The 27960-nt window shown below is 35.5% G+C and overlaps 3 protein-coding genes across 3 annotated transcripts; 1 reads left to right on the top strand and 2 right to left on the bottom strand.

The window, feature by feature from the left end:
* Positions 1-77: 77 nt before the first annotated feature.
* Positions 78-27918, bottom strand: LOC137398742 (ATP-binding cassette sub-family F member 1-like). Its single transcript, XM_068084931.1, has 14 exons — positions 27764-27918; positions 24577-24698; positions 22702-22881; positions 21575-21761; positions 19565-19704; positions 17194-17342; positions 16027-16235; positions 13800-13912; positions 3136-3313; positions 2393-2538; positions 1929-2033; positions 1029-1190; positions 574-646; positions 78-310 (listed from the first exon to the last, which is right to left on the bottom strand). Exons 1-14 carry the CDS (start codon positions 27915-27917, stop codon positions 141-143), a joined length of 2088 nt encoding a protein of 695 aa, XP_067941032.1. The 5' UTR covers position 27918; the 3' UTR covers positions 78-140.
* Positions 6066-10580, top strand: LOC137398759 (uncharacterized). Its single transcript, XM_068084945.1, has 5 exons — positions 6066-6132; positions 6877-6975; positions 8359-9244; positions 9432-9566; positions 9698-10580. Exons 1-5 carry the CDS (start codon positions 6066-6068, stop codon positions 10371-10373), a joined length of 1863 nt encoding a protein of 620 aa, XP_067941046.1. The 3' UTR covers positions 10374-10580.
* LOC137398758 (putative nuclease HARBI1) lies at positions 10751-12441 on the bottom strand. The gene is made up of 2 exons (XM_068084944.1): positions 11582-12441; positions 10751-11411 (listed from the first exon to the last, which is right to left on the bottom strand). The coding sequence occupies exons 1-2, from the start codon at positions 12439-12441 to the stop codon at positions 10751-10753; spliced, it is 1521 nt and encodes a 506-aa protein (XP_067941045.1).
* Positions 27919-27960: the final 42 nt, after the last annotated feature.

Below are 27960 nucleotides of genomic sequence, written 5' to 3'. Positions count from 1 at the left end.
TTAGCTAATATTCCTATGAATTGAATGCAATACATATCTTCAGCAATGAATGTCTTTGAAAGACTGCATACGCCAGCTGAAAACAGTATTTTTATTATAATAATGAGCAGACAACTACAAAAGTTTATCATATATTCGTGTTATTTGTTTTCTTTTTTGAGCATGTCCTCCTCTCCAAGAGCCTCCAGAATTTCGTGACGATAGTCATCAAAGTCACCATCCACTTCTGAGATATTTTTGTTTTCCACGACCCAAAGGTTGCAGTTGGCTGTACGAATGAGTCGCTCATCGTGGGAGACAATTACCACTCCTGTCACAAAGAATTTTCTAATTTATATAACAAACAATACAACAAACTATAAAAATATACTTTATTTTAAACTTTATTTAAACTTCATGTTTAGTCAGGGAATGAACCAGCAATTTAATATGATAGAATGTATGTACATATATACTTTAACTATTTATTTATTGCTGGGAGTAGCTTGAATAGTATGGATAGATCTAAAAAGTTTTTTCAAACCAACGTGCAAGGAATGACAACTACATAAAATATACAGAGATGAAAATTACCTCCACCATAGTCATTTAGAGCATCTGCCAGGGCATCAATAGACTCAATATCTAGGTTGTTGGTGGGTTCATCCTGTAAAATACATAAGCAAGAAAGACAACTCCTCAAATACAAGAATGTTTGAATTCTATAAAATCATGAACAAGAAAAAGAAAAGGTAGAGTCCATTAAAATGACATTTAGAGGTAAAATCAAAAAGTCTAGCAAAGAAATAATGAAGGAGTAAAAGAAATAGACACGTAAGAAAGGACTCAAGTGAAGACATCGTGAGAAGAACACGAGAAGGTAAAAGAAAGACCCACAAACAGTATTCAAAGATTGTGAGAACAGTAAACACATATAAATTGTGAAAAGGGCATCAAATAGGCCAAATAATAAGCTAAATAAGTGAAAATGACAAAGTTGAGGAAAGAGATCAATTGAATCCCTAAATAGATCAAAAGAATGTACATACGAGTACAAGCACATCAGGTGCTCTGCATGAAAGATCAGCAAGAGCTACCCTCGCCCTTTGACCTCCCGAGAGATCTCTGTTGAGTATGGTGTGGGCGTGACTAGCGAGCCCGAAAGATCCGAGCATCTTCCTCGCCTTTTGGTACTCAAGGTTGAACTTGTTCTAATAAATTACAAACAGACAGCTCACATTTTGCGGTTTTCTACATAAAAATGGATATTAGCGTAAATTGAAAAAAGTTAGGTAAGATTCGAGACTGTTACTGTCTGCCCTGAACATAACACACAACGTTCAGTTAAAATACTTTCAAACATATGATTCCTAAGAACAAAAACATAGAAAAAAACTATATTATAAGACCTCACAATTCCATAGTGATTGTATAAATGTCAAGGTCATCCAATGTGCTCTGCTGAGCGTTAGCTGCATGTCTGATACTCGCTCTGCTAAATAAATATACATATTATGTTATTTATAATATTATATATCTAAAAAAATATTATATATAAAAAACATACATAAATATACACAATAAACATTAGATATATAATATTATATATATATTAATTACATATATAAACAATATTAGACGTTATTTATATATATAATAGATATTAAATATATAAATAATATCTAATTTTATTATATATTATTTTATCTTATTATATACTTTAATTTATATATATTGTATCGTATATATATATAATAGTATCGTGTCTATTATTTTATTTCCCACATGCTTCAACCCATACTCCTTAAAGTATGGGTTGAACTACTTTGAGACTACATAGAGACTAATCTCTCAACACCAGATAGGCTCTATGCCTTAACATTAATCACAATAGCCTGTGAACCCCGTGAGACGCTCCTATCATATGTTACAAGACCATGGTGACTTACTCCAAGATACTCAACGGGGCTAGTATCCAGATCAAGTTGGTCAGCAGAGTGCTGGTCATATTTACCAACTCGGACTCTGTGGTTCTTCCTCATCTCTCCATTTGTCTGCAAATGTTACCACGCAACTACATTTTAAAATTCTAACTATTTTAAATTGGGAAGTTTGATTCTTGTTAAAGAGTAGATAACTCTAAAGCACATAACTACAAAGACTATCTGTAATGTGCAGCAAACAAGAAAACTGACCACTTTTTCTTAATCGAAGACCAAGTACTTCTTAATTTTCGTACCACAATATGGAATGAGGTGAGCATTTAATTTGTAGCAAGTTCCTTTAACATTTGTACGAAATTAGCGTTTGTTACAAGCAAACAAAAGTTTGCAGCTGCAGACAATTCCCTGTTCTCCAACGGTACCCTGTATTAAAACACCAATAATGTCATAACTAATCCTGAGAGACCTACCGGTGTGAGATCACCAACAAGCAGTTTAACCAGAGTCGATTTTCCGACTCCATTGGGTCCTACAATAGCGATTCTTGATTCCATGTCAACACCAAAGTTGACCTTTTTAAAGAGGGCTGGTTGGCCAGAGTAGGCAAAGTCAGCATCTACAGATATATGAAAGAATTTGCTGACTCTTGTGATTCAGCCAATTGGTGAGCAACAAACTAACGGTGGTAAACCACAGCTCAGTACTGAATCAGTGTTTGAATCAGTGTCAATGTACAATTTCAGACACTGAATATTTCTGAAGAATATCTTATGCAAGTAACCTACATTCAATAAATGCCACACCATGTGACACATATTCCACATGTCATACATAGGTTGTCAAACTTTAATGTGGAGCCTAGAGTACTTATGAACTTATGTGAAATAATGCTGCAAAAATAAGTGCCAAATAATAATACGACAGAATGTAGTGTTCATAGTCCTGTGCTGAACAACAACAAACAAGGTACAAAATGAAATACAAAACCTGCTAATAATATATAATCCATACTACCAGGACATCAGAAAAATTTGTTAAGATACTAATGAAAATTAGATAAACATATCACAGGGGAGACAAATTAAAATATTGGCATGGTAGCCACCACAATATTTTATGTATATTCCTGATGCTTTCCTGACTATAATCAGCAAAGATTAATAACGGGGTTAAAATTTACACTAAAATCGGTCAACAAAGCCTTAGAACTCACCGTAAAGTCCAATAACGGGAGGGTTGAGAGGAGGCGGCTCAGGAAAAGTGAATTTAACGACATACTCTCTTGGTTTTTGTAAAAGTTCAGTAGGTTTGGACGACTCCTCTGTATTTTTCTGCTGTTTAGTTCTGTTCTTTTCCTGCTTCCTTGTGAGAGCTTCCTTAGCCTTCTTTTCCTGAAACAATGAAATCCTAGCCTTAGCATCTACCGGTGGCCACTATAGAGGGTCTTCCTAGTTGGGGTGCCTTAATAGGCCTAAACTGACATTGTATTGCCCAACTAAACAAAACAAATGTCAGTTGACTTGCCTTAAATTTAACGCAAATCACCTGACGATTGCAAAAGGAAACAACAATCGTTCCTTGCCTTTATTTGTTTTTATAAGCAATTCTACTAGTATGAGAAAAGCACTCCAACAGCGAATCACACGATAGCTTGTATTGCTGGCTTTTGAAGAAATCTCCAGAACCGCAGCAGCGCAAACCAATGTTAAAGCGACCAGACACATAATTGGGTTACCATTGTGTGTCTCAAGATGATAAAGCCAACAAAAGACACAACCTCAACCTTTTCTACCAAAGAGTGATTATTGTGTGTTATGAAAGTAAACATAACATTGCCTATTGATTCTCTATGACCAGCTTCCCTTGTTGTCGAGAGAAAATCAATAACACGCACAATACATTGTAGAGGTTACGCGTAGTCATTGAGGAGCAGAGGTTAGTGACTGTGAAGTTGTAGCCAAAAGGTAAGTAACTAGCATAAACTGGTTATTCTACTAGCAGTAGAAGTATTCCATAGATGTAACAGTGCCTGTGAGTAGACAGTGATGTAACTCTTACCAGAGAGAAGCGATAGGAATGTGTAGTTTGAGGGAATTGCTCTCAATGGCATCAAATATATACTAATAATATTTGACTGCATGAACGTATAGTTTCTCCTCAGATGGTTTTCAAGAGTATATATGAAAAAGCCTTGAGTATATATTGGGTACAAAGGGTATATATTTGAGGTCTTATCGCTACTAAATTAATACTCCTACCAGGACATAATTAAATATTCGGCAAAACCTAATAATTGGCAATGGAGCGCATGGGTTATCATAATCTTTGAGACACATGGTCTACAAACAGTATTTTGATAACAAACTAATCAGCATACAAGTTCATGCCGACTGATGCCATGAAAAAGCAACAAATGTGTTAGAGGATGAGTTCAGACACTTGCCTCTTCCTACTGTGAGTTAAAGTTGAGCATGCTCAGAGGCAGATGAGTTATCACTACCATAGCTTATGACATCATCATTATTATTACTGCTACAAATAAACAGTCACTGTCACCAACGGATTATTTACATTTTGCTCCTACTGTATTGTGCTGATCTGATTTTCATTGATTCTTGTTGGTGTGATGTCAGTCCATGGCTGTGTTTTTACTGATCATCTAATGTACCAACCAATTACCAGTCTAATTTGTGTCATGGACAGTGTTTCATAGACTGCTCACTGACGGAGGGTAGGCTCATGACTCCCGACGCATTGTTTAAAACTGTAGCCTAAGATCTGTTAATAGTTAATATTTGTAGGCTGTGATCCTCAATGCTTTATTCTGCGATGGGTTTTTACAAAAATGAGTTGTGCAAAATGAAGCGAAAGTTCCAACTGCACCTAGCACTGCAGAATACATACCAGCAACTTTCCAACTGCTTACTGCACTAAACACTGCGCAGTAGGCAAACCCTTCACTGCACCAATACTGTTACCGCGCATTAAAGATGGTTGTACTGCACATACTACGAACTGTGCAGTAGCAAAAGTACGCATTGCTATTATACTCCATGACTGTGACATGCTTACTACTGCACTGAGAATTCAACTAGAGTATATAGATATTCAGGCAGACATTTACTGCAGAGGTAACTCATTTCAAATCTGGGCATCAGTGTGTACATCAATTCATAACCAGTTTAGGCTTGCTTGAGGTTTAGCATCAATTACAATAAAAACAACATTTATTGTACGCAATAAATTTAATAATTCCCTTGATAAATAAAATTTTGTTATTTGGAAATTTTGCTCAAATATAACAACCTTTTTGTAATTTTTACTGAATGTACATGTATTTCAGTTTTAATATCATTACAAAATTAAAATTCTGGCTCAATAACTAAATAATGTTTGTCAATTATTTTGAAACTTTTCATGACCACTACAATGTCTTCTCAATGTCACAACTCTGATAAAGTTGAAAGTAGTTTGCAGCAGACCTTGTCCACTGTAGACCACGTGTTCAGTTGATGATTCAACAGAACACGAAATAGCAGTGTTTATTTACAACATTTCAAACTGCGAAGTTACTAAGCAAACACAGAGCTGCTGCAGAGACACATGCTATCTGCCATAATTGAACTTTTTTACACACCAATTTCTATCAAATGTTTCATGCTTGCAAAAGATAGAAACGGCAAATGCGGACGATGCAAGAGAAATCGCTGTGTAAGCAATTCCATGTTAAACATTTTCCATATTTCATTCATTTCATTCCTATTTGAGAGCTGGCTGCTGAATGAGATATGAGTGGCTGCTATGACCCTCTGGTGTAGAACTCTTTATCTTGTTTAATAAAGCACTGATGTTAATCTGCATGTTCATTGTAACACTCATCACAAGGTAGTTCCAAGTGCGCACAATTTCGAATCCGCGTCATCATGACGATAAAAACAGTGATAGTTAAACTGGGTGAACAGGTAATTAGGCTAATCCATTTTATTACATTCCAATCAGGACAACATGACAAGACTGCTAGTAGTGCTACTAGCCACACTGACAGCAGTGAGAGGATTAAACCAACCTATTTCCTGTTACTCCTGTGAGTGGAACCAGGTTGAAGGCTGCAAAACAAAGGTCAAACTCAACAAAAATTACTTGATGAATGACTGTGCAGCGTGCTATAAGAGTGTGAAGCCATACAAAGAGGGCTTAGCAGCGGCTAGCGGTGAGTTTGGTAGTTAAAACTGCTTTAAATTCGATTTACAATTTGTGAAAAGTATCAATGTTACCGATGTTATCAATCAAATACCTATCTAGCAGTTATGATCTGCAATAAAACGGAACATTATGTACCATATGGAGTTCCTACCTCTGAGCCAGAGGTATTTTCCATTTAAAATACATTTTCAATGGAAAGAGATCTATTTTATGAAGATGAAATATTTCCATTAACAATCATTATCTCTTACCCTATGGTTACTACAATAGTTAAAACTAACATAGAGTTATGAGAGGCTTTGGAACACCATTGGATTGCCCCATTCTAATGATAACATATCTGATAAGCTTGCAAGATACACTGTGTTTCTATTGTGATGAATATGAAAATTTGGAATTGTGTGCACATGCAAGTTACCGCGCAGTGAGCATTTCAGTGGGATGTTCGCATGATGTGGATTAACTCGAGCCATTTAATAAAAAGATACAGAATTCTACACCACCATTCTACACACTTCTGTCTCATACTTTCGGAACAGGAATGACTGATTTTTGCACATCATTTCCTTGAGCACCATTCACCGGCGTCATTTCTATTTTTCGCAAGAATTAAAAAATTTGAGAGTAATGAAACTCGCTTGACTTATGGACTTTTGTTGGTTCTATCTTGTGGATCACACAAAATTGCAAATTAACCGCTTCATGGAAACAGTGATAGCAGCTAGTTAACAAAATGACAACTTTTTGACAGGACTGAGGAGGTGCCTGAAGGAAGAGGACCTATCTACTGCCATCGGATACACAGGCAAGGAAGAATGCTGGATGATTGATGGATCATTGCACTGCTACTGTATGGGTCATAAATGTAACGCAGGGACCCTGGCAGCAGCTGACTTTACCCTGCTAACTATGACCAGCTCAGCTGCACTCTTGTATCTCAGAGTCACAAAAGGGAGTCTGAACCAATGACACCTTTTATATTTAAATTTAGATAAACTGATCATGACAGCTGCATTCTAGTTTATACCATAAAACAACCAAACAGAGCATACATTTTACCACATATTATGAACGTTTCTATTATTTGTATGACATAATTTCCGCGATCTCGATCAGTTCAATTTTAGATACACTTGTTTCAACGATTCCTTTGTTTCATGTCAAATAAAACAGTATTCATGTTAGGGTAAGCAATCCCTCAAAGATCGGATATGAAGTCGGCTTAGCTTACTGCTAGCAGAGGCAGTACATAATTATAAAAGTATTGTTGTACAAATATTGCCTCTGTGATCTTGACTGGACATGTCTGAGTCTAGTGACAAGGAAACCTCAATGACTGGAGACATGCCCATGGTAGAGAGTAAATTAAGGTTTGATGACATTCCTGTCACTGTCAGTGGCCTTTTTAGGAATTGAACCCTAACCTGTGTTTGGAGGCCAGGAGTTTTAAACCATCAGGCTGCCTCCGGAACAATACTATAGCAAAAATGGTTTGAACAGATTTAATTTACAAAATCAGTATTTAAAATGTTTCGTAAGCAGTTCTATTTTATGCTAGTGGTTACCGTTTATCTGTTACAGTGGAAAGCATCTCTCCACAGTTATTTGGTAAAGCTCTATTGTCACCTTAGTTGGAGAGACAATCTTAGGTGAAACCAATAAGCGTTATTCTTTTGTTTACCAAATTATCGCGCATGCGTTACGCATGAGCGCTTCCGGGGTTGTTAGTAATCACCCGCGATTAGCACGATAATGTAGCGATACAGTGTAATTTATGCTAGTTTTATGTTTTGTTATTCTTCTAAATAAGTAGTTTAGCAGGTTTTGTGTATGCTAAGATCATGATGAAATAGCTTTTATTTAGCTCTATGATGGCAGGTGAGTGATTTATATCGAAATAATGGGTGATAATCACATTGACATTGAAGAAGTAATTGAACTGGCTAGCCTAGCCAGCTAAGTTAGTTTAGTTACTCCGTTGATATAAGCCTATCTTATTGATATTTTGTTAGATCTAAGCATCATGACAACGTATCAAAGCCCTTTTTATTATACTTGGTTCATTGATCCTCGCTATTATTTATTATTAATTAAGATTAGTTTTTAATTAATAAATATTTAGTAAATCATATAAATAATAAAATTATTAAGAGTCATTACTATAACAAGTAGTAGCATCAGTAAATTTAAAAAATGTTTTGTTGGGTTGTTTTCATCATGATTATTTTATTAGATGACAGCAACACTGTGAGTAACCCGTTCAGTGATAAGAAGTGGACAGTTGTTAAGTTGAAGAGACATTGTTCTGACCACAAGCTTGCTATAACTGGAAAGAGGAACCAACTGATAGACAGATGTCACAGACATTCTCTCAAATGTTACTGTACCAGTGTTGTGGCTGGTAGTAAAGAAGATGAGGTTGCTACACTTCCACATTCATTAAGTTCTTTAAACGATTCATTGCTATCACTTACTTGGACTGACTCTTTCAGTGAATGGCCATCGTATACTCACAATACTTTGCTCAAATACAAAGCCAGCGATAAACACCTTAAACAAGGCTACAATCTTTTTAAGCATGACAAAGTAGAAAATATGCTTGTTGCTAAAGATGCTGATTTCTTTTATTGTAAAGGGAGGGTATCACCAAGCATGAAAAAACAGCGATATTTAGCATCGGTGAAACTTGACAAAGTTCAGGTGTTAGTCAGTGATTGTACTTGTGCTGCCGGCAAAGGGAAATGTAAACATGCTATGGCTTTATTATATTCTCTTGTTGATCATCTAATGTCTGGGTTAAAGGTAATACCTGAAGATCTTGCTTGTACTTCCCAGCCTAGGCAATGGGGTCGAGTTAATGCAAAACCAGTTTCTGCTGCTGCTGTTGCCTCTTTTTCAGACTTAGCACCTCTGACGGTGGACTATGATCCAGACGATCCCGCTGCAGCAACACGACAGGCGCAGCGGGCTAAGAAAAAGTTGCAGTATTCATGCTTACACGAGGATGCCGAGCCGATGACTAGTAAAAGACTAAAGGGACTGACTGGTGGCCATCAATTCTGGACTAAGATTGTGGAAGGTTCAATAATGAGACACTATAAATACAAAGAAAGTGAGGTGTAAGTATCCATGTCAGTCCATATTATCTGTGTTTACATTATATTACATGTCTTTGCCACCCAGGTAAGTTTTCTGATCATGAAATTGAGTGTCATCCTCACTTGGCACCAGTTACTTTAATGATAGAATATATAGAATGCGTTAAATAAGAGCATCAAGATGACCATACTTTTTCATACCATTTAGATCAGAACATGATGGTGGAAGTTCCACAGATAGTGATAATGAGATGACACCAACTCCTGACAGTGTGATACACATCGCGCACAATATAGAGACGGAGAAAGAAGAGCCTTCTACGGAGAAAGTGATGATTGAACAGTAGGTCTTAAATTTACCTACATACATAGTTACTGATAGAAAAGATTAGATCCACCAAATAATACATGTACTTGCTTTCTGTCTTGCTGTAGTGTCATCATTGTGTGTTCAGGGTAGAGCTGTTGTTGTAGAGACAGATTTGAATTGGAGAGACAGACCAGAGGACAGGGAAACAACAAGTTGTGGATGGAGGCAAGAAGAGGCCTGATTACAGCAAGTTTGGTTGGACAAATTTATGCGTTAAGAGAGACAACATCAAGACAAGCCACTATAGACACCATAATGCAACAGAACATACAAGATTTACAGCACATACCAGCTATAAAACATGGTAAAACACATGAGAAGTTGGCAATATCGCACTATAAATTATTGACAGGTTTTAAGGTTGAGGAGCGGGGTTTGATGAAACACAGTGTTCACAAGTGGTTAGGTGCTAGTGTTGATGGTTTAATTTCACAGCCAGTGGCGAAATGTTTGGAAATAAAATGTCCATTACTCGGTAGTAAAGATCAGAAAGGTGCTAAAATAATAGATCTAGTCAAACAAAGAAAATCATGGTTTTTAACTTTGGATGCGAAAAACAACATCAAGCTAAGGCAAAATCACAAGTACTTTTATCAGACACAAATTCAGATGGCTTGTTGGGAAGTTGATAAGTGTGACTTTCTTGTATATTTGTGTTCCAGTGATGGTAGCTTTATAGACAGTCATTTGGAATCTATCAGCTTTGACTGCAACCTTGTTGACAAACTTGTGGCTAAATGCAAAGCTTTCTATGACAGCTACATTACTGAGTTATTGTAGACAATCTAATCCATTTTTCAATTTTATATTTTTAAATAGCATAATATGTTTAAAACTGTGACCAGGTGGACTCCATATTTAATACTTACTGCAGTACAATCTTGCTTCACAATCAATCATTGTGCCAAAAAAAGTATTTATATATAGATGTATAATAATATATTATAATAATAATTTTTATTTACAAATATAGTTTACACAAAAATACTGCAACTCATGACCTTTCCATTCATTCCTTAAACCACGATGTATCAAGTTTTATTAGGACACAAATTCTCAATGGATATCAGTAAAGTATTAATTAGGGTGATGTTTCACCCAGCCTGAAAATTACCACATACAAGTAGGAGTCTAGGTAATGGCAAGAGGTCACAAAGTCAATCGAATTCAGGGTAGGCAAGGTTTGTTAAATAACAACATATAATCCATATCTTGTTCAAATGCACTAGGGAGTTGTTTGGATGAACAGCATTTAAAATAGAGTACCGTCTGACACGACCTATGACACGTTCAACATGGATTCTGACACTGGCAATGCTCCTGGTCTCATCCACCTCTTCTTTATCAAATTGTGGACGAGATTTGAGGAATGGGGGAATGTTCAATACTTGGTTTTCTTTAAGTAATTCATCTATCAGGAAACCCCTATCAGCCATGACCATGTCATCACTATCAAGTAAATCTATCAGACCACTTCTACTAACAACTTCTTTGTCTGAAAGGCGGCCAGGCTGGATATCAGGTAGAAATGAAATGAATCTATTAGGTGTTATTCCAATCAATGCTTTAGCTGTGTTATGTGACTTGTATGTAGAGTATGTCAGTTGCTGCACTGTGGTTGAGGTGGGCCTTTGGATGAACAGCTCTGTGCAGTCGATTATCACCCTAGTACGAGAATATTCTGTCTTGAAAGCTTCAGGCATGCTCTCTCTGACATCCTTTTGGGTTGGCCAAATAGGCACCTCACGGAAGCGTCTGTACATCAGGTCTGTGAACACTGTGATGACAGTGCTGACGTATGACTGGTCAATACCAAACCTATAATATAAAAGGCATATACATTGGGTTGTTAACGAATAGGTCTAAACAATAAAACTTACCATTTGACAAAGCTGTTTTAATTTTTACTCTACTCAATGAAAATGTTTTAATTTTTACTCTACTCACTGAAAACAGCAATTTTTTCAGAAATACCAATGTCCACTCACCTAAAGGCAATATCATCCTGAAGCAGATTGAGCTTCAACTTCACTAGAGTGAGCAGCAGGCAGTTCTCTGGTGATATCCGCTGAAACTGAAGTGTGGGCCTGCTAGTGTATGGTGTTTGTAGAGGCAGAGGGCTTTCAATGTCTGGACGCAGGAACTCAAACAAGGTCTGGAACTTAGAATAGCAAGTTAATCCAGTATAGAGTTTGACTAGCTCAGGGTCAGGCTTAATAATATGAATGTCCAACTTGGTTCTGGTGGAGTCTCTGAGTTGATGCCTAGTCTTTGACAACTCTCTCATTGTAAGGAACAGTTGGTTAGCTGTTGAACTAGCATTGTGGCCTTGATGAAGTTTAGGTGTAACGGGAGACCACACAGGTTTTCTGGTGGGAGGCTTGCTGTAAGTGTGATCTGGTCCAGGTTTATAGGATGTCTCGCAATCTATTTGGGTTGTTGACCTAACTGATTCATTAGTAAAGACTTCCTCAAAAGATATTGGCTCAGGTGCAGTGAATTTGGCTTTTTCTTCTGCAGTTCTTGCTGCCTCCTTTACTTGACTCAATTTGTTTGGTACTCTGGTTTTTGTAGGCTTTTGCTTCAGAGGAAATATTGTTGGTATTGGATGAGCCTCTGATTTTGTACCATCAACAAAGTGTGCACTACATACTCTGTGATTGTTGTTTGGTTTGAATAGGTTGTTAGAGTGATTGTCTTTCCTTCCTATAGATATTATCCATTTTTTACAACGCTCTTGGTTCCAGGGAAATCTGTGAAACTTGAGGTGTGGGTCTTTTTTTGAAGCATTGTAACATCCAGGGACTACGCAGTATGTTCCAGCATGCACCTTCTTTTCCTTTGACATGACAGGCAGTGTACTCTGAAGTTAAAATATAATCATACTATATGGGAGGCAGTTAGCTAGTACCACTAACAATAACATAATAAGTTCTAATACTTTGTTAAATAGGTAGAGGGCCCATAACTAGATAAAGGTTCGTGTTTAGTTATACAGAAAATAATCATGATAATGATGACTTTCATATAATGAATCATCATATCAAAAATCTTTAACTAATGTCATGACCAAGCATTTAATCGAATCACAAACTGAAACAGCAATCTGAATCTGTGAGCAACTTACTAAACTTAGCTGGGTTTAATGGGCTATGTACTAATACTCTACTGAGTCAAATCAATGTCAGTCTTCCAGCCTCTACAGCTTATCAATCAATAGATTCACATTATCAAATAAATGCTGCCGTCATGTTCGTGTTGACTTGTTTTTGCCAATATCTTAGAGCAATGTGAATGACCAATGATTATAAATCACAAGTAGCCAATGATTATTTAAGTAACTAACCTGCAGATCCAGTGACGAGTTGGAAGTGACAGTGTAATGATTGAACTAACAATTGCAAGCACAGCTACAAGCAATGTTAAACTAATTTATTGATAAAAACGGCGAAAAACTATTACGAAACTTCGTTACACTGCTGTAGCGCGCGAGTCACATGCAGTTGCAGTTATTACTACGGTAATAACCCCGGAAGCGCTCATGCGTTGCGCATGCGCGATAATTTTGTAAACAAACGAATAACGCTTATTGGACACCAAACTGAAGTTTGAGAGACGAATGATCTGTATATCTTGTGTTTACACCTTGCGTATTCCTCACAACTTAAAGAACACTCCGGAAGTTTCAGCCTTGATTGAAGTTCATAAAGATATGTCAGCCGAGCCAATTAGGGTCCCTGTATATGCCTATGTATGGTGATGCAATGTAGAATCTTAGAAATGTTTTATGGTTTTTAAAGTACAACAGTCAACACATGCCTTATGACAAAAGCGTAGGGTGTATGCGCAACGTTGGATTCACGCATAAACCATTGATAGAGTAATAAAAATGCCTTTCGCGCAACACTAAGATATGGCAAGTGGAGGACAACTCCAAGTCAACCCTGTATGATAAACATAGCAACTTGAATGTAGCCTTATAGAATCACCAGGACAGATCAGCGGCAGGACTCCGCTGCCAGTGACAGTAAGTCTAGTAAAGTAGTTCCAGTTATAGAAAAGTTAACAGTCTAAAGAGAGCATCTCACGAGGTCTACTGTGGAATGGAACCGAATTCCCTAAGATCTATCGCATCGGTGGCAGTACTTTCAACCCTCTTCCTAACGGAAATAAAAACCTCAGGCAAACAGCGGAAAGACAACTTACAGCATCCTTTGAAGATTTCCCACCCGCCTTCATTTCTCTCAGTCTTTTCTCCTGCTTTTCATAATCCTTTATCTGCTCCTTCCGCTTCTGTTTGAACATCTTCTTGAATGACGCTACACAACCAAATATATCCTAATAATAATGCTAAACAACCACTGAACCACATATATCCTAATAATAGTGCTACGCAACCAAATATATTCTAATAATTATGCTAAACAACCAAATATGTCCTAATAATAATGCTAAACCACATATATCCTAATAATAATGTTAAACAACCACACATATGCCAATAATAATGTTAAACAACTGAATATATCCTAATAACAATGCTAAACGACCAAATATATCATAGTAATAATGCTAAACAACCAAATATGTCCTAAAAATAATGTTAAACAACCACATATATCCTAATAATAATGCTGAACAACCACATATATCCTAATAATAATGATACACAACCAAATATACCCTAATAATAACGCTAAACAACCAAATATATCCTAATAACAATGCTACACAACCTCATACATTCTAACAATGATGCTAAACAACCACAGTTATCCTAATAGTAATGTTACACAATCACATATATCTTAATAATAATGCTACACAATCACATATATCCTAATAATAGTGCTACACAACCACACATGTCCTAATAATAATGCTATACAACCACATATATCCTAATAATAATGCTACACAATCACATATATCCTAATAATAATGCTACACAACCACATATATCCTAATAATAATGCTAAACAATCACATTTATCCTAATAGTAATGCTACACAACCACATTTATCCTAATAGTAATGCTACACAATCACATATATCTTAATAATAATGCTACACAACCACATATATCCTAATAATAATGCTAGACAACCACATATATCCTAATAATAATGCTACACAATCACATATATCCTAATAATAATGCTACACAACCACATATATCCTAATAATAATGCTAAACAATCACATTTATCCTAATAGTAATGCTACACAACCACATTTATCCTAATAGTAATGCTACACAATCACATATATCTTAATAATAATGCTACACAACCACATATATCCTAATAATAATGCTAGACAACCACATATATCCTAATAATAGTGCTACACAATCACACATGCCCTAATAATAATGCTATACAACCACATGTATCCTAATAATAATGCTACACAACCACATATATCCTAATAATAGTGCTACACAATCACACATGCCCTAATAACAATGCTATACAACCACATATATCCTAATAATAATGCTACACAATCACATATATCCTAATAATAATGCTACACAACCACATATATCCTAATAATTATGCTACAAAATCACATACATCCTAATAATAATGCTACACAACCACATATATCCTAATAATAATGCTAAACAATCACATTTATCCTAATAGTAATGCTACACAACCACATGTCCTAATAATAATGCTACACAACCACATACATCCTAACAATAATGCTAAACAAGCACATTTATCCTAATAGTAATGCTACACAACCAAATATATCCTAATAATAATGCTACACAATCACATACATCCTAACAATAATGCTAAACAACCACATTTATCCTAATAGTAATGCTACACAGTCACATATATCCTAATAATAATGGTACACAACCACATGTATCCTAATAATAACGCTTAACCAACAAATACATCATAATGATAATAATGCTAAACAACCAAATATATCCGAATAATATTGTTACACAACCACATATACCCTAATAACATAGCTGAACAACCACATACATCCCAATAATAATGCTACACAACCATATATATCCTAATAATACTACACAACCACATATATCCTAATAATAATAATGTTAAACAGCCACCTATATCCTAATAATAAGTGCTACACAACCAAATATATCCCAATAATAATGCTAAACAACTACATATATCCTAATAATAATGCTACACAACCAAATATATTCTAATAATAATGCTAAACAACCAAATATATCCCAATAATAATACTAAAAAACCACATATATCGTGAAGCGATCCACATACATCCATACAAATCCATCGATGAAGCGAACTACGCCGATCACGCGACATCAATTAAGCAAATTCTACCAACCATAAGAACTGTTTAACAAAAATTATCCCTGAGAAACATGAATATAGCCTAAGTTCCTAATATAATGCAGGTACCCACCATAGTTGCCCTTGTAGAAAAAAAGTTTTTGCATGTCCAGGTGAATAATGTCAGTGCAGACGTTGTCAAGGAAAGACTGGTCGTGGGAAACGATCAGGAGGGTCTTTTTCCAATTCTGCAGGTAATTGTCTAGCCATATGACAGCATTCAGATCGAGGTGATTGGTCGGTTCATCGAGCAGCAAGAGGGTTGGCTCAAGGAACAAGGCTCTGAGAAAAGTGTAAATTTTATTCTATACAACATTTTAATGTGGATTTCAAAGTATTTTATTTTGAATCTTGCATGTAACAATTGTTGGTGATGCAATCTAAGGCAACTATTTTGTCTTTTTCAAAAACAAATCAGTTTTAGTTGCTTAATGACTGTGTTTTACATAATTCTGTGTGCTTTTCAAAACCATCATCAAATATAGGGTATTTTAGTGAGTTCAACACTTTATCATGGTGGCAGTTCCGCAATAATTAATCAAAGAAGTTCGGAAATTGTGCTGAAATGCTGTCGTGTTTGTCATTCTTCAATCAGCTGCTTCAACAATCTTCCACCTAATATCCGTTCTATCAGCAGAAAAAGGCATTTTAAACACTATTTGTCAAACTATTTATTCGATTTTATTGGCTAACTGTTGCCCTTTTTTTACTTTTATTATTGTTGTATGGCATAACTTGAAAAAAAAAACATTTCTATTTGAAATGATTGCCAATAAATTAACATATATATATATATATATTACTCCGTTGGCCATAATTCTAATAAAAAGTAAAAATATATATATATAACATAACTCTGTAACATTTGCAAAATAATTTTTTAGCAAAAAGTAATTTTTAAAAGCCGTGTCCATCTATTTGTCCAAAGCTACACTTCGAGGTTAAAAAAAAAGATTGCTTTAAAGAGGATTTGAACTCATAGCTTTTAAGTTCATGGATTGTCATTCCTCCACCTGTGCCAATTGACAGCTTTCTACACTATGGAATAATTGTGCAATTGGTTATTACACTTTACAATTTCTCACAGCCTCCCACATTGCCATGGTATTAGATATTATAAAAGTATAAATCAACAAATAAATAAATAGTTATCCTACGATATAATTATGAGGTGATAACCTTCCCAAGCACGCACCACAATAGACCAATATTCTGACTTCTATAGTCCTAGAGGACAGACCTGGCGAGAGAAACTCTCATCCTCCAGCCACCAGAGAAGTGTTTGGTTGGTCTCTCCTGCATCTCCTTGGTGAAACCGAGACCGGCTAAGATACGCCTAGCCTTAGGTTCCGCTGAATCTACTCCGATAGCTTTCATTTCCTCGTATACCTAACAAAAAGCCATCAGATGTAGTTGTGGTCTCTATTTTAATTCACAATATTTTAACACAAATCATATAACACCTTATAGTACACACAAGGAGAAATTGTTTGTCAACCTCAATCTTTTTAATGAACTCGAGATAAAACCAAATGATAGAACATTTATTTACATATATATTTATAGATATATATTTATTTACAAATATATTTATATATTTTAACATAAATTTAAATACATATATATTTATACATAAATACATTCATATATGTATTTATATACAAAGAAATATTTAAATACAAATATATCTTTATATATAAATATAATTATAAATTTAACAAAAATTAAATATATCTTTATATATATATTCCCACGACCAAACACGAGCGAAGCGATTGTTTGGGAGCTTTATGACAAATGCATATGTGCACACAACTCCCGAAAAATTATCCATCAACAGTCGTTACCAAACCCTTGTACCGAAATCCCAACAAAAAATTTAACCATTTTTGTGTAGAGTCGTTCAAGTATAATAATGATACAAAACACATATAAACCTATTTAGATATGTTAGCTAGTCGATGAAAACTTGACGCAATATCCTAAAACTAACCCATATGATCAGATTATACATAAATAGACAGATTAATTTGGCCTAAAATCGCTATTAAAACTTGACAAGCATTTTTTAATCAAAATTAAGACCGGCCAACGAAACGCCGATAAGGCTGTGCGACAGAGAGTAGAACCATTAAGTCGTTCGCATTTCACGAGAAAAACGTGCACATTTCACCAGTCTATGGCATTGTCCAATTGCCGAAGGTTACTGTAATTAACGTAGAAGTACTGAATAGTAATCGTTTCTTTTTTGCCGATTCTACCAGACTCTTGACATTTTGAACACTTATAATGAGTACTTTGGTATTCCAACTGATGTCTAAAGCAGTGAAAGTAAAGGAAATGACGATGATATTTTTCTAACAATTCTTATAAGATTATTACCATATTTAATTGCAAGAATAATTATTCAATTTTATAAAAATAATTATAAGATTTAGTTATAAGAAAAATCATTCGAAATAACAAGATCGAAGTATATAGTGACCGATGGTGTACAATATGTTACTGTTATTATTTATTCTAAAGATTTTGTCGATGATACTGCGGCTGTGCCGAATATCGCAGTACTGCCAAGCCATTTTTAATATCTGCAAAATTAAGTAATAGGCCTACATTTTCTTATAGATATGCATCTTTTTCTATGACAACCAGCTAAAATCTATTTAGCTTTTTAAATTCAGCATAATTTTTTAAATACAGAAATTTAGATATATATCACAAATTCTTGATATTGGCTGCTATGACCAATGACATACAGCCCCCTTCAGCAATTATAGCAATTGGTTAGCTTTATAGCTAGAAAAAGCATAAGTGTCAAAAATATTTTTAGTTATATATAAACTAATGTGGTTTTTATGAAAAATTAGCAGTATTTTTCTATCATTTGCGATTTTTTTAACGTTTGAAGAAATTTGACTACCAGGATGCTTCAAGGTTAAAATCAAGTAAACTTGATCATGGTTAAAATGTCAAGGAGGAAAATACATGCTGAAATAACATCACTAGTTGCTCAGCTGACCGGTCTCTCTCTTTATTAATATCACCTATTATGTTAATGTTGGCTCTATTCTGTCTCTTAGCAACTATAGATGCCATAATAACCCTTTCTTGAATCTGAGTGTTTTAATTGTGATCAAGTTATGAAGATTTTAATCTTGAAATATCCTGGGAGTTAGCTCCCCTTCAACATCATAAACAATCACAAATGATAGAAGATACTGATATTCTCTGATAAGAACTACTAGAATCTAGTGCAAGTTTATAATTAATCGTCATGAAACAATCCCAGGTTTTAAGGAGAAGGCAACTCCATCTTGAACAAGAGATCAAATACACACTGTCGGGAGGTAGGAGATTCCCAGATGAGCTCAGATAAGCAGCAAAACGCAATAAAGCTAATCAAGTTAACGATGGTACATGGTTACAGTAGTTTAGTTATCTTCTATGAAAACAAGAGCTGTCAATCTATGCAATCAGATCTATTAGTAAGCAAAGATGTATCTATACATATTTTATGCCTATGATTTCACACATAGATATTAAAATGCCCCCAAAAGTGCCTGTATCATTCATTCTCTCAGCCTCAGGAACAGTTGAAGAATACTCCTCACCTCCTTAAGACGGGTGCCCGCGTCAGCCTGCCCGTTTTCAAAGTCAGCGGACAACTTCTTCTCTAGCTCTAGCAGCTCCAGACGCTTCTTGTCAGCATTTAGGACAGCGAGTATAGCGGGTGTATCGTCTGCCTTTACCTCTACAAACAGTATAGGTACAATGTGAGACAAAATTGTTGTGACGCGCAAACGTCAAATAAATTAAGAAACAAAATAAAACCATAAAAATGTTTAAATGTAAATGTGAAATAATTAGGAAGTAATAGCTAAATTGAGTCTGTTTTGCTACGATTACAATAAAAATGTCTTGGTAATGATACAATTAATACAAACTGAAAAAAATAAAAATAAAAACCCTGAATAATAGAATATGTTGAATTAATAATAATAATAATTCGTACATATGTGTGTGTGTATAAACAATGTTACTGTTCCAGCAGAAATTATCCATCAAAACTTTGAATATGACGATACTGGTACCTCTCGATGCTGGTAAAATGTAAAAATGAGATATCGGACTGTCTTTGTCTGACTGAACGGAGAGAGAATGTAGAGGCTATTCCTACTCGAGATAGTACCTTTGCTGATTTAGAAATTGAACCTTACAAAAAAGCGGAATAGAAGTTCACGAAAACGCATCGTGTTTCATAGAGTTAATAGAGTTTTAATTAATACGATATTTAGCGTGTGAAATCGGAACAACTATGTATACAGTAAATAGTAAAAGCTGTCAATAGTAAAAGCCTTCGTAGACTAGTGGTTAGACAACTGGATTAAATAACCTGAGGTTGCAATCTTTGTGAGTTCAAATCCCAAACGATGTGACATTAATCTTAAGATTTAAATAGCCATAGCTGGACATACTGAAAGACATACAGACTTAAAGGATGACTTGCAACAAAATTCACATTACAGTTATTTTGTATCAAAAGATTCACCATGTCTTACTCTGTTGTGTTGTAGGTGCAAAATATGCAGAAATGTGATTACAAGCTCTTAAAAGCTCAAAAACGAACAGTTAATCGCAGCCACACGAGACCGCCGTAGTTTGGATTCTCTTTCCAAAACGGCTTAATGGGACATAGTTGTCACAAGATGGTTTCTGTTTACACTTTCATGCAACCTCACTCGTCGAAACATCTTCACAAATATACTTCACGCATTCAACAAAACCGTGTCTATTGTTCTTACGCATTTATTTTATTGTCATTGTAATGCTGTCACTTTTAGCACTGATACCTTATAATTTACTGTAATAATTCGTTTAATTTTTGGACCTTAACTCGAAGGAGTACATATCATTGTCTGATAATCATGACGAGCCTGTTGGTTACCTGTGATAATCAAAAAGTGCCGCAGAAATTATTTACGAAGTATTGGGTCACATGATCAAATTACGATTTGACGATTAGATCAAGCCGAAACAAAACTGTAAAGTAGCGAACATCTATATTTGATACGGGGTCTTCGGTAAAACCCGAAGTGTTTGTCACAAACTAGTGCTACGATAAGTTTAATATTGAGCTCTTTATTGGCCTTTCAATTCACATGAGAACAGCACGTGACAAGACAATAACCAACTGTAATGACTATGTCAGAGAAATAAACAGATTCCAATCTACAGCGGCTTTTCGTTTTTGTGCTTTTAAGAGCTTGTAATCACATCTCCCCATATTTACACCTACAACACAGCAGAGTAAGACATGGTGAATCTTTTAATATCAAATAACTGTAAAGACATGGTGAATCTTTTGATACCAAATAACTGTAATGTGAATTTTGTTGCAAGTCAACCTTTAAATTGCTCTCTTCAACTGGGAATGTCTCCAGTGATTCCCTTGCCATTGAACTCAGACCAACCGAGATAACAGAGCCGTAGTTTATGCAACAATCTTTTTAAATCCAAACACATTTAAACTTTATAAAAAGGAACAAATTTATGAGTTGTGATAAGACAAGCTTATTCTTACGACTTGCTGTTCTGACGAAAAACAGTTAACAAAAACTCACCTTGTTCACAGAGCAAGATATCAATGTTAGGCGGAATATTCAGTTTACGCTGGGCCATATGGTTGAGTAGAGTTGTCTTCCCATGCCCATTGGGCCCAACGAGACCATACCTCCTTTGGTTGGCTATGGTGAGAGACGCATTCACAAACAAGTCTTTTCCACGAGCGCTTATTGAAAAGTTCTCTACCTGCAACATTCCCTGTCTGTCAGAGAATTATGTGACGGATATGCAGCCATCATATACATATTTCACTTGACACATATGACAGCTGTCACCAATCCACTACATCATTGGCGAATCATCTGGCAAACATTAACAACCGTCTAAAAGCACTTTACTGCCGTTTGTCAGCTATTGACAACCACCTGGCAGTTAATGTCCCACCTGGCAGTTAATGTCGCCAAACAATAATCGACAACCCCTTGAAATCATCAACAAAATTGTCACTTCTTCATCAAACGTAGTTGAAAGTTTACTGAAAGGTTTGTCACTGCATCCCAAGAACTTGTCAACTTCTAACAATACCACAGAAAACTACAAACAGCCTTTTCTTAATAATAATTGTGATGAAAGAACAGAGTGAACAATTATTCATGTTATAAAAGTAATAAAATCCAATAGTTTACCAAAATAATATTAAAAACTCAATAGTTAGCCAAAATATTATTGGTATATATTAACTATATTATTATATTTTTAATAATAATACATATATAATATATATTAATTATATTAATATACATTACTAATAATATTATTAATTTTATTAATATTAACCAAAATAAAGTAACTTGTAATTGGTATATATTAACTATATTATTATATTTTTAATAATAATACATATATAATATATATTAATTATATTAATATACATTAATAATAATATTATTAATTTTATTAATATTAACCAAAATAAAGTAACTTGTTTGGTTTGAGCACTGATAGGGTTATACTAGAGTCTTACAGTTGCAGAATAAACCACCAGTGATAAATTAGTGAAACTGAACTCTGATTGGCTACTGCCGTGTCGCCACCTTTCTACAAACTCAAACTGAGCCCCTGGTTGATGGATGGCTTGCAGATGAGCATACATAGTTAAATGAGATTGAGGAACAATCAGTCTAACCTTAATGTCAAGGGCGTTGTCGAGGAGATTAGAAGATTTGCTCGACTTTTCTGCCTGTGAAAGGGTAAACTGGTCTTCAGCCTTCAGAGCATCCAGCTGCTCCTCAAATAGCTTCTGTTTCTTCATTTTCTTTAGCTCTTTGCGGGTGAGCTTAGCTGTTGGCTCTGCCTCTTCTTCTTTCTGTAGCGGAAGGAATCAAAGCTACCATATAACAGCTTGAACAGTGCCAAGTGAGCTCATCTCCATAATTCAGTCAAACGTCTATAAACTTTCAAACATACATGTATGACGGATAATTTGTGCAAACATTTGACTTGACACTCAAATTTCTAACTTTTAAGGGTTGACTTGCAACTTACAGTTAATTGGTATCATAATATTCACCATGTCTTACTCTGCTGTGTTGTAGGTGCAAAATATGTGGAAATGTGATTACAAGCTCTTAAAAGCTCAAAAACGAACAGTTAATCGCAGCCATCACGAAAACGACGTACTCAAAAGTTGTGGTTATTGCTTTGATACGTGATGTTATCACGTGAAATTAAATGCCAATAAAAGGCTTAATATAAAACATCTCGTAGCATTAGTTTATGACAAAGACTTCGGGTTCTCCAGGAAAGCCACTATCAAATATAGATGCTCGCTACTTTACACCTTTGTTTCAGCTTGGTCTAATCATCTAGTCGTAATCTGATCCAGTGACCCATACTTCCTGCCAAATAGCGCGAACAATTTCTGCAGCATTTGTCGACTATCACAGGTGACCAACAGGCTCGTCATGTTTATCAGAGAATGATATGTACTCCTTCGAGCTAAGATTAAGAAATAGAACGAATTTTTACGGCAGGTTTCGAGATATCAGTGCTCAAAGTGACAGCATTACAATGATGATGAAAAAGACGCGTGAGGACAATAGACATGGTTTTATTGAATTCGTGAAGTATATTTGTGAAATTATTTCGACGAATGAGACTGCATAAAAGTGTAAACAGAAGCAATAGTGTTCAACCATCGTTTTTGTGACGGCTGCGATTAACTGTTCACTTTTCAGCTTTCACGAGCTTGTAATCATATTTTGCGCCTATAAATAAATGTTTTGCGCCTATATTTCGCGCCTACAACACAGCAAGAGTAAGCCATGGTGAATCTTTTGATGCCAAATAACTGTAATGTGAATTTTGTTGCAAATCAACCTTTAAGGTTGGAAATCTCTAGAAAAATTTTGTTTTTGAAAATTAAAAATCAAAGACAAAAACCAATAAAGAGTATGTAAGAGAAGTTAGTTTAAACATTCCCTAGTAAAAGTAAAACTAGAGGGGTGTCCAATACATCGACAGCAAGCTACTGGTCGATTGTGCGACATGATCTAGTCAATCACAGAGCCGTTCACTCAATCTCCGTTGAACTCATCAAAGTCAGTCAAGTATCATAATTGCGAACGCCCTTTTAAAATTTCTGAGGCAGAGATACAACTGGTGCAAATGTGATTGGCTGAAATAGGCAAGCAAGACAACCTCATTTAATTTTATTCATTTTCAAGGCAAGCTAATTGCGACTAAGATCGACAATCGCAGATGGCTACTTATAAATTGACAAAGATAATCTCTCTAGCAATTCATAGATGAAAGCCATGAGGATAAAGAGAGATGGTTCATAAAACTTTTCAGATAATTTTTTATAGTAAGAAAACAAGATAAGGTCAGGTTGGCTCACTTTGACCGTTGATACAAATGTGATACTTTGATGATCTTTGACTATTGACCTACGTGTGTCTTGTCTATCCACCCTTTAGTCCTCCCAAATTAGCAAAACAAGGTCAAGCTATTTTAGAGAAAAACCTTTACCATCCCGCTCAATAACTGATTGAAAACAAACCATTTCAACAACACTGTCATTTTCCACTTCTCTCTCCTCAGGGTCAAGATATGGGTTATAATCCTCATCCACTTCCTCCTCATCATACTCCACCTTAGGAGCTTTCTTTAGTGACTGAAGATCTAGAGAAAGTGGATGTTACACACGATGAGATAAGCACATGGAATTATACAACATTTGAACATGGTTACTACAATATAAGGCATGGGGAAGGAGACAGGGGCAGGTCAGCAGAGATGGTCTGATAAGCAACATTGTCTTGAAGACTAGTGTACTGCCACTCACGCTGTTGGACATCAGTGAGAACCATGAATTACTATATTAAAATACAGCTTTCAATATTACTATAAGACAATCTTCACCATTACTATTTCCCAGCTACATGTAGTATCGACTAGCTGCAGTGCTACTGCTCATGTGGGCTTCATAATGCCTTAACAAGTAAGAGCTAAGCTTTCATTTATTTTGTTTAACTTAATCAATATTATAATTATATCTTTATTTTGCTTAATGTTATATTCCTACTAATCGATGAAACAAAATATAGACACATACACAAACATTACAACAACATATTCAATTATATTCAAAATCTAACTAAGAAACTAAATGGGAGCATGATGGAGTGTGTAAGAATGTCTCTGATGTTGTTGCTCTCTGTAGGATTGCAATTGTATCAGGGTCAATAGGAAAGACAATAATCTTAATTCATATAAATCTCAAAGTTTGTCGCCGTTTGACGTCTTTGTGCGGTGTATGTCCAGCTATCCAGCTAGTATCTAGCAATGAAAAATCTGTATGGCAGTAGGCTAGATTTTATTTTTCGAAAATTTATTTTACTCCTATTCACAAGGTGACAAGCTAACCCAATGCAATGGATTCAATGGGCAATACGAGTCATTATCTAGGTTCAAACATGCATAGCAACTCTGCGTCAACGGCAACGTCACTAAGGCTTGCTCTCACGGTTCTTGTTAATAAGTTGAGCAATACAGATACTAGCTTACTCAAGTTAGCCAATGGCAACTACATTATCTGCCGCTGTTTATAAGCTGTTTTTAATATCCGTGCAACGCCGGGAACTCGGCTAGTCTTTACTATAATAAGAGTATTTACTATAATAATAATATCCATACAAAGCCATAGTTGGAGGAAAACATTGCATTTTACAGTATTCGAACTAGTGACTTTTACCACGGCAGACTGGCCCACTAACAACGGCACCAATTGACTGCCAACTGGATTGTCAGAATACCTGCACGAATAGTTATTACACATGATGATCTGTAATGACTAGTGTTGGGCCAGTAAGGAGTTATCCGCTCGTGGTGACACCGAGGGCTTATCGGTATCCGGAAAACCAAGCTTTTTCAGTGACAGCAAGTTATCCGCGGCCGGTTTGATATGATCGGTATTTATCCGTGAAAGCCTATTGGTAAATAGCCTATCGGTTATCCGGATATATTTTTGTATTTGACAGGCCACAACATTACCAGCGACGTGCGCGCGGGAGAATCTCCCGCACAATTAGCCGCTTATGAAAGAGCTCATTTGACGTCTCGCGTACATTGGCTATGTAACTGAATGAGAAAGAAATGAGAAAAATGAATGAGAAAAATCGCCCGTCAGTTAATGTTAGGGTTAATAGCAAAAACGCATATTTGACCAACACGCTAATCAGATAGAGTCCCTCGGCCCACATTGGCAATCACAATTTTTTTCTCAGACGTTCTGAAAATACAACACAATGCGATTTATATTATAACAATTTATTCCACGATCATTACCACGCTTACCTATAGGTATCTAGTATTATATTACGTCTTACATTGATAAAATGTAAAACGTAATATACGTTTTGTATTTAAAAAAAAACGTATATTACGTTTTATATTTGATAATTCCCCCCGTTTGATATTTGTTACGTTTGATATATTTATACGTTTTATATTTTATTTATCCCCACCTGTGTTATATAAAAATTGGCAGTAGGTAAGCTGAAGTTAACACACTGAAAACCATATACCGAACTACAATACTGACAATACCGAACTTTTTTAGTTAGCAAAGGATACCGAAGATGGTAAATACCGAGGATACCGACACCGGGAAAACCGATAAAAAAGTGCAAGGATATCCTATCCGGCACTAAATTATATACCGGCCCAACACTAGTAATGACACACTAGACTGCCAGGTTTCAGATGAACCGATTAAGCAGATTTCATAAATCTTATGCGTGCCAACCAACTAACAAAAACTAAAACTAACTAGCGATTCGACCAACTAACAAAAATCTTTTTCTTTCTGGTTTGTTCCATAAAAATTTTGCAGCTAGTCATTTCATCGGCATAAGTCTAAACTTAGATTTAAACTGCATTGCACTAGGGAAAAACCAAAAGCGAAAAAACCACAATACTATTTATAATTATATAAACATTATACATTATAATAAACCAATGATAATTTACCTCTCTTTTTATTCGTGAAAATGTAGTTAACTAATGAAACGAGAAAATAGTTCCATGCTGTGGTATGCACGATACACGGATTTTGGCGTTTGAAGTCAACAAATCTTTCACAACAGACGTTAGCTGACAGACAAGTACAGTCCAATTATTAAAAAAAATAGTGCACTAACTGTTCCACAATAGCACAGCCATTAAATAGACATTGAAATAGCTGTACGAGAATTAGCCAATCATTGAACATATATTGCAATCATTGTACCAGAATTGACCAATCATCAAATAGTAATTCCCTATACCAGAAATGACAAACTATTGCAAATATATTGCGCTAACCCTACCATAATCGACCAATCATTGAATAATTATTCCACTGGCTATACCAGAATTGACCAATCAATGAATAGATATTGCAATAACAGCCAGAATTGACCTATCATCGAACAGTTATTCGACTAACAATACCAGAAATAACCAAAATTGGAATAAATATTGCATTACCTCTACTAGAATTGACTAATCATAAAATAGTTATTCCGCTAATCATCTATGAACTGACCAATCATATCATCGAATAGATATTGCACTAACCTTACCAAAATCAACCAATCATAAGATAGTTATTCCACTGACCACACCAAAATTGACCAATCATTGAATAGTTATTCCATCGACCCGTACCGTGAATCGACTAATCATTGAATAGAAATTCCACTAACCATTTTTACTCGTTTCTAAATCTCCCTCTTCATCGCTGAGAGCCATGGACAGCAGGGCCATCTTCTTAGACAGCTTCTTGTCAATCTTGGAGGAGGGCGACGAGGAGTCCCCAACTTCACCAGCATCAGCCTTCTTTTTTGACTTCTTCGGCATCACGCCTGGTGAGGATAGACAATGATGAATAACCAAACTAACA

Source organism: Watersipora subatra, chromosome 6 (genome assembly GCF_963576615.1).
Source record: "Watersipora subatra chromosome 6, tzWatSuba1.1, whole genome shotgun sequence".
In the NCBI taxonomy this organism is placed as follows: Eukaryota; Metazoa; Bryozoa; class Gymnolaemata; order Cheilostomatida; family Watersiporidae; genus Watersipora; species Watersipora subatra.
This window is presented reverse-complemented; position numbering and strand designations above follow the sequence as displayed.

What these genes read in the sequence shown, in the direction of transcription:
- LOC137398759 (XM_068084945.1), top strand. Translation starts at nt 6,066, where the DNA reads ATGAATGACTGTGCAGCGTGCTATAAGAGTGTGAAGCCATACAAAGAG. An exon ending in AAATACAAAGAAAGTGAGGT is followed by an intron (nt 9,245 to 9,431) that starts GTAAGTATCCAT and finishes CATACCATTTAG; the next exon opens with ATCAGAACATGATGGTGGAA. An exon ending in GAGAAAGTGATGATTGAACA is followed by an intron (nt 9,567 to 9,697) that starts GTAGGTCTTAAA and finishes CTGTTGTTGTAG; the next exon opens with AGACAGATTTGAATTGGAGA.
- LOC137398758 (XM_068084944.1), bottom strand. Translation starts at nt 12,441, where the DNA reads ATGTCAAAGGAAAAGAAGGTGCATGCTGGAACATACTGCGTAGTCCCT. An exon ending in CAGGATGATATTGCCTTTAG is followed by an intron (nt 11,412 to 11,581) that starts GTGAGTGGACAT and finishes TTTATATTATAG; the next exon opens with GTTTGGTATTGACCAGTCAT.
- LOC137398742 (XM_068084931.1), bottom strand. Translation starts at nt 27,917, where the DNA reads ATGCCGAAGAAGTCAAAAAAGAAGGCTGATGCTGGTGAAGTTGGGGAC. An exon ending in ATGAGAGTTTCTCTCGCCAG is followed by an intron (nt 16,236 to 17,193) that starts GTCTGTCCTCTA and finishes CACTTTTCTCAG; the next exon opens with AGCCTTGTTCCTTGAGCCAA. An exon ending in TTGTTGGTGATCTCACACCG is followed by an intron (nt 2,034 to 2,392) that starts GTAGGTCTCTCA and finishes TAACATTTGCAG; the next exon opens with ACAAATGGAGAGATGAGGAA.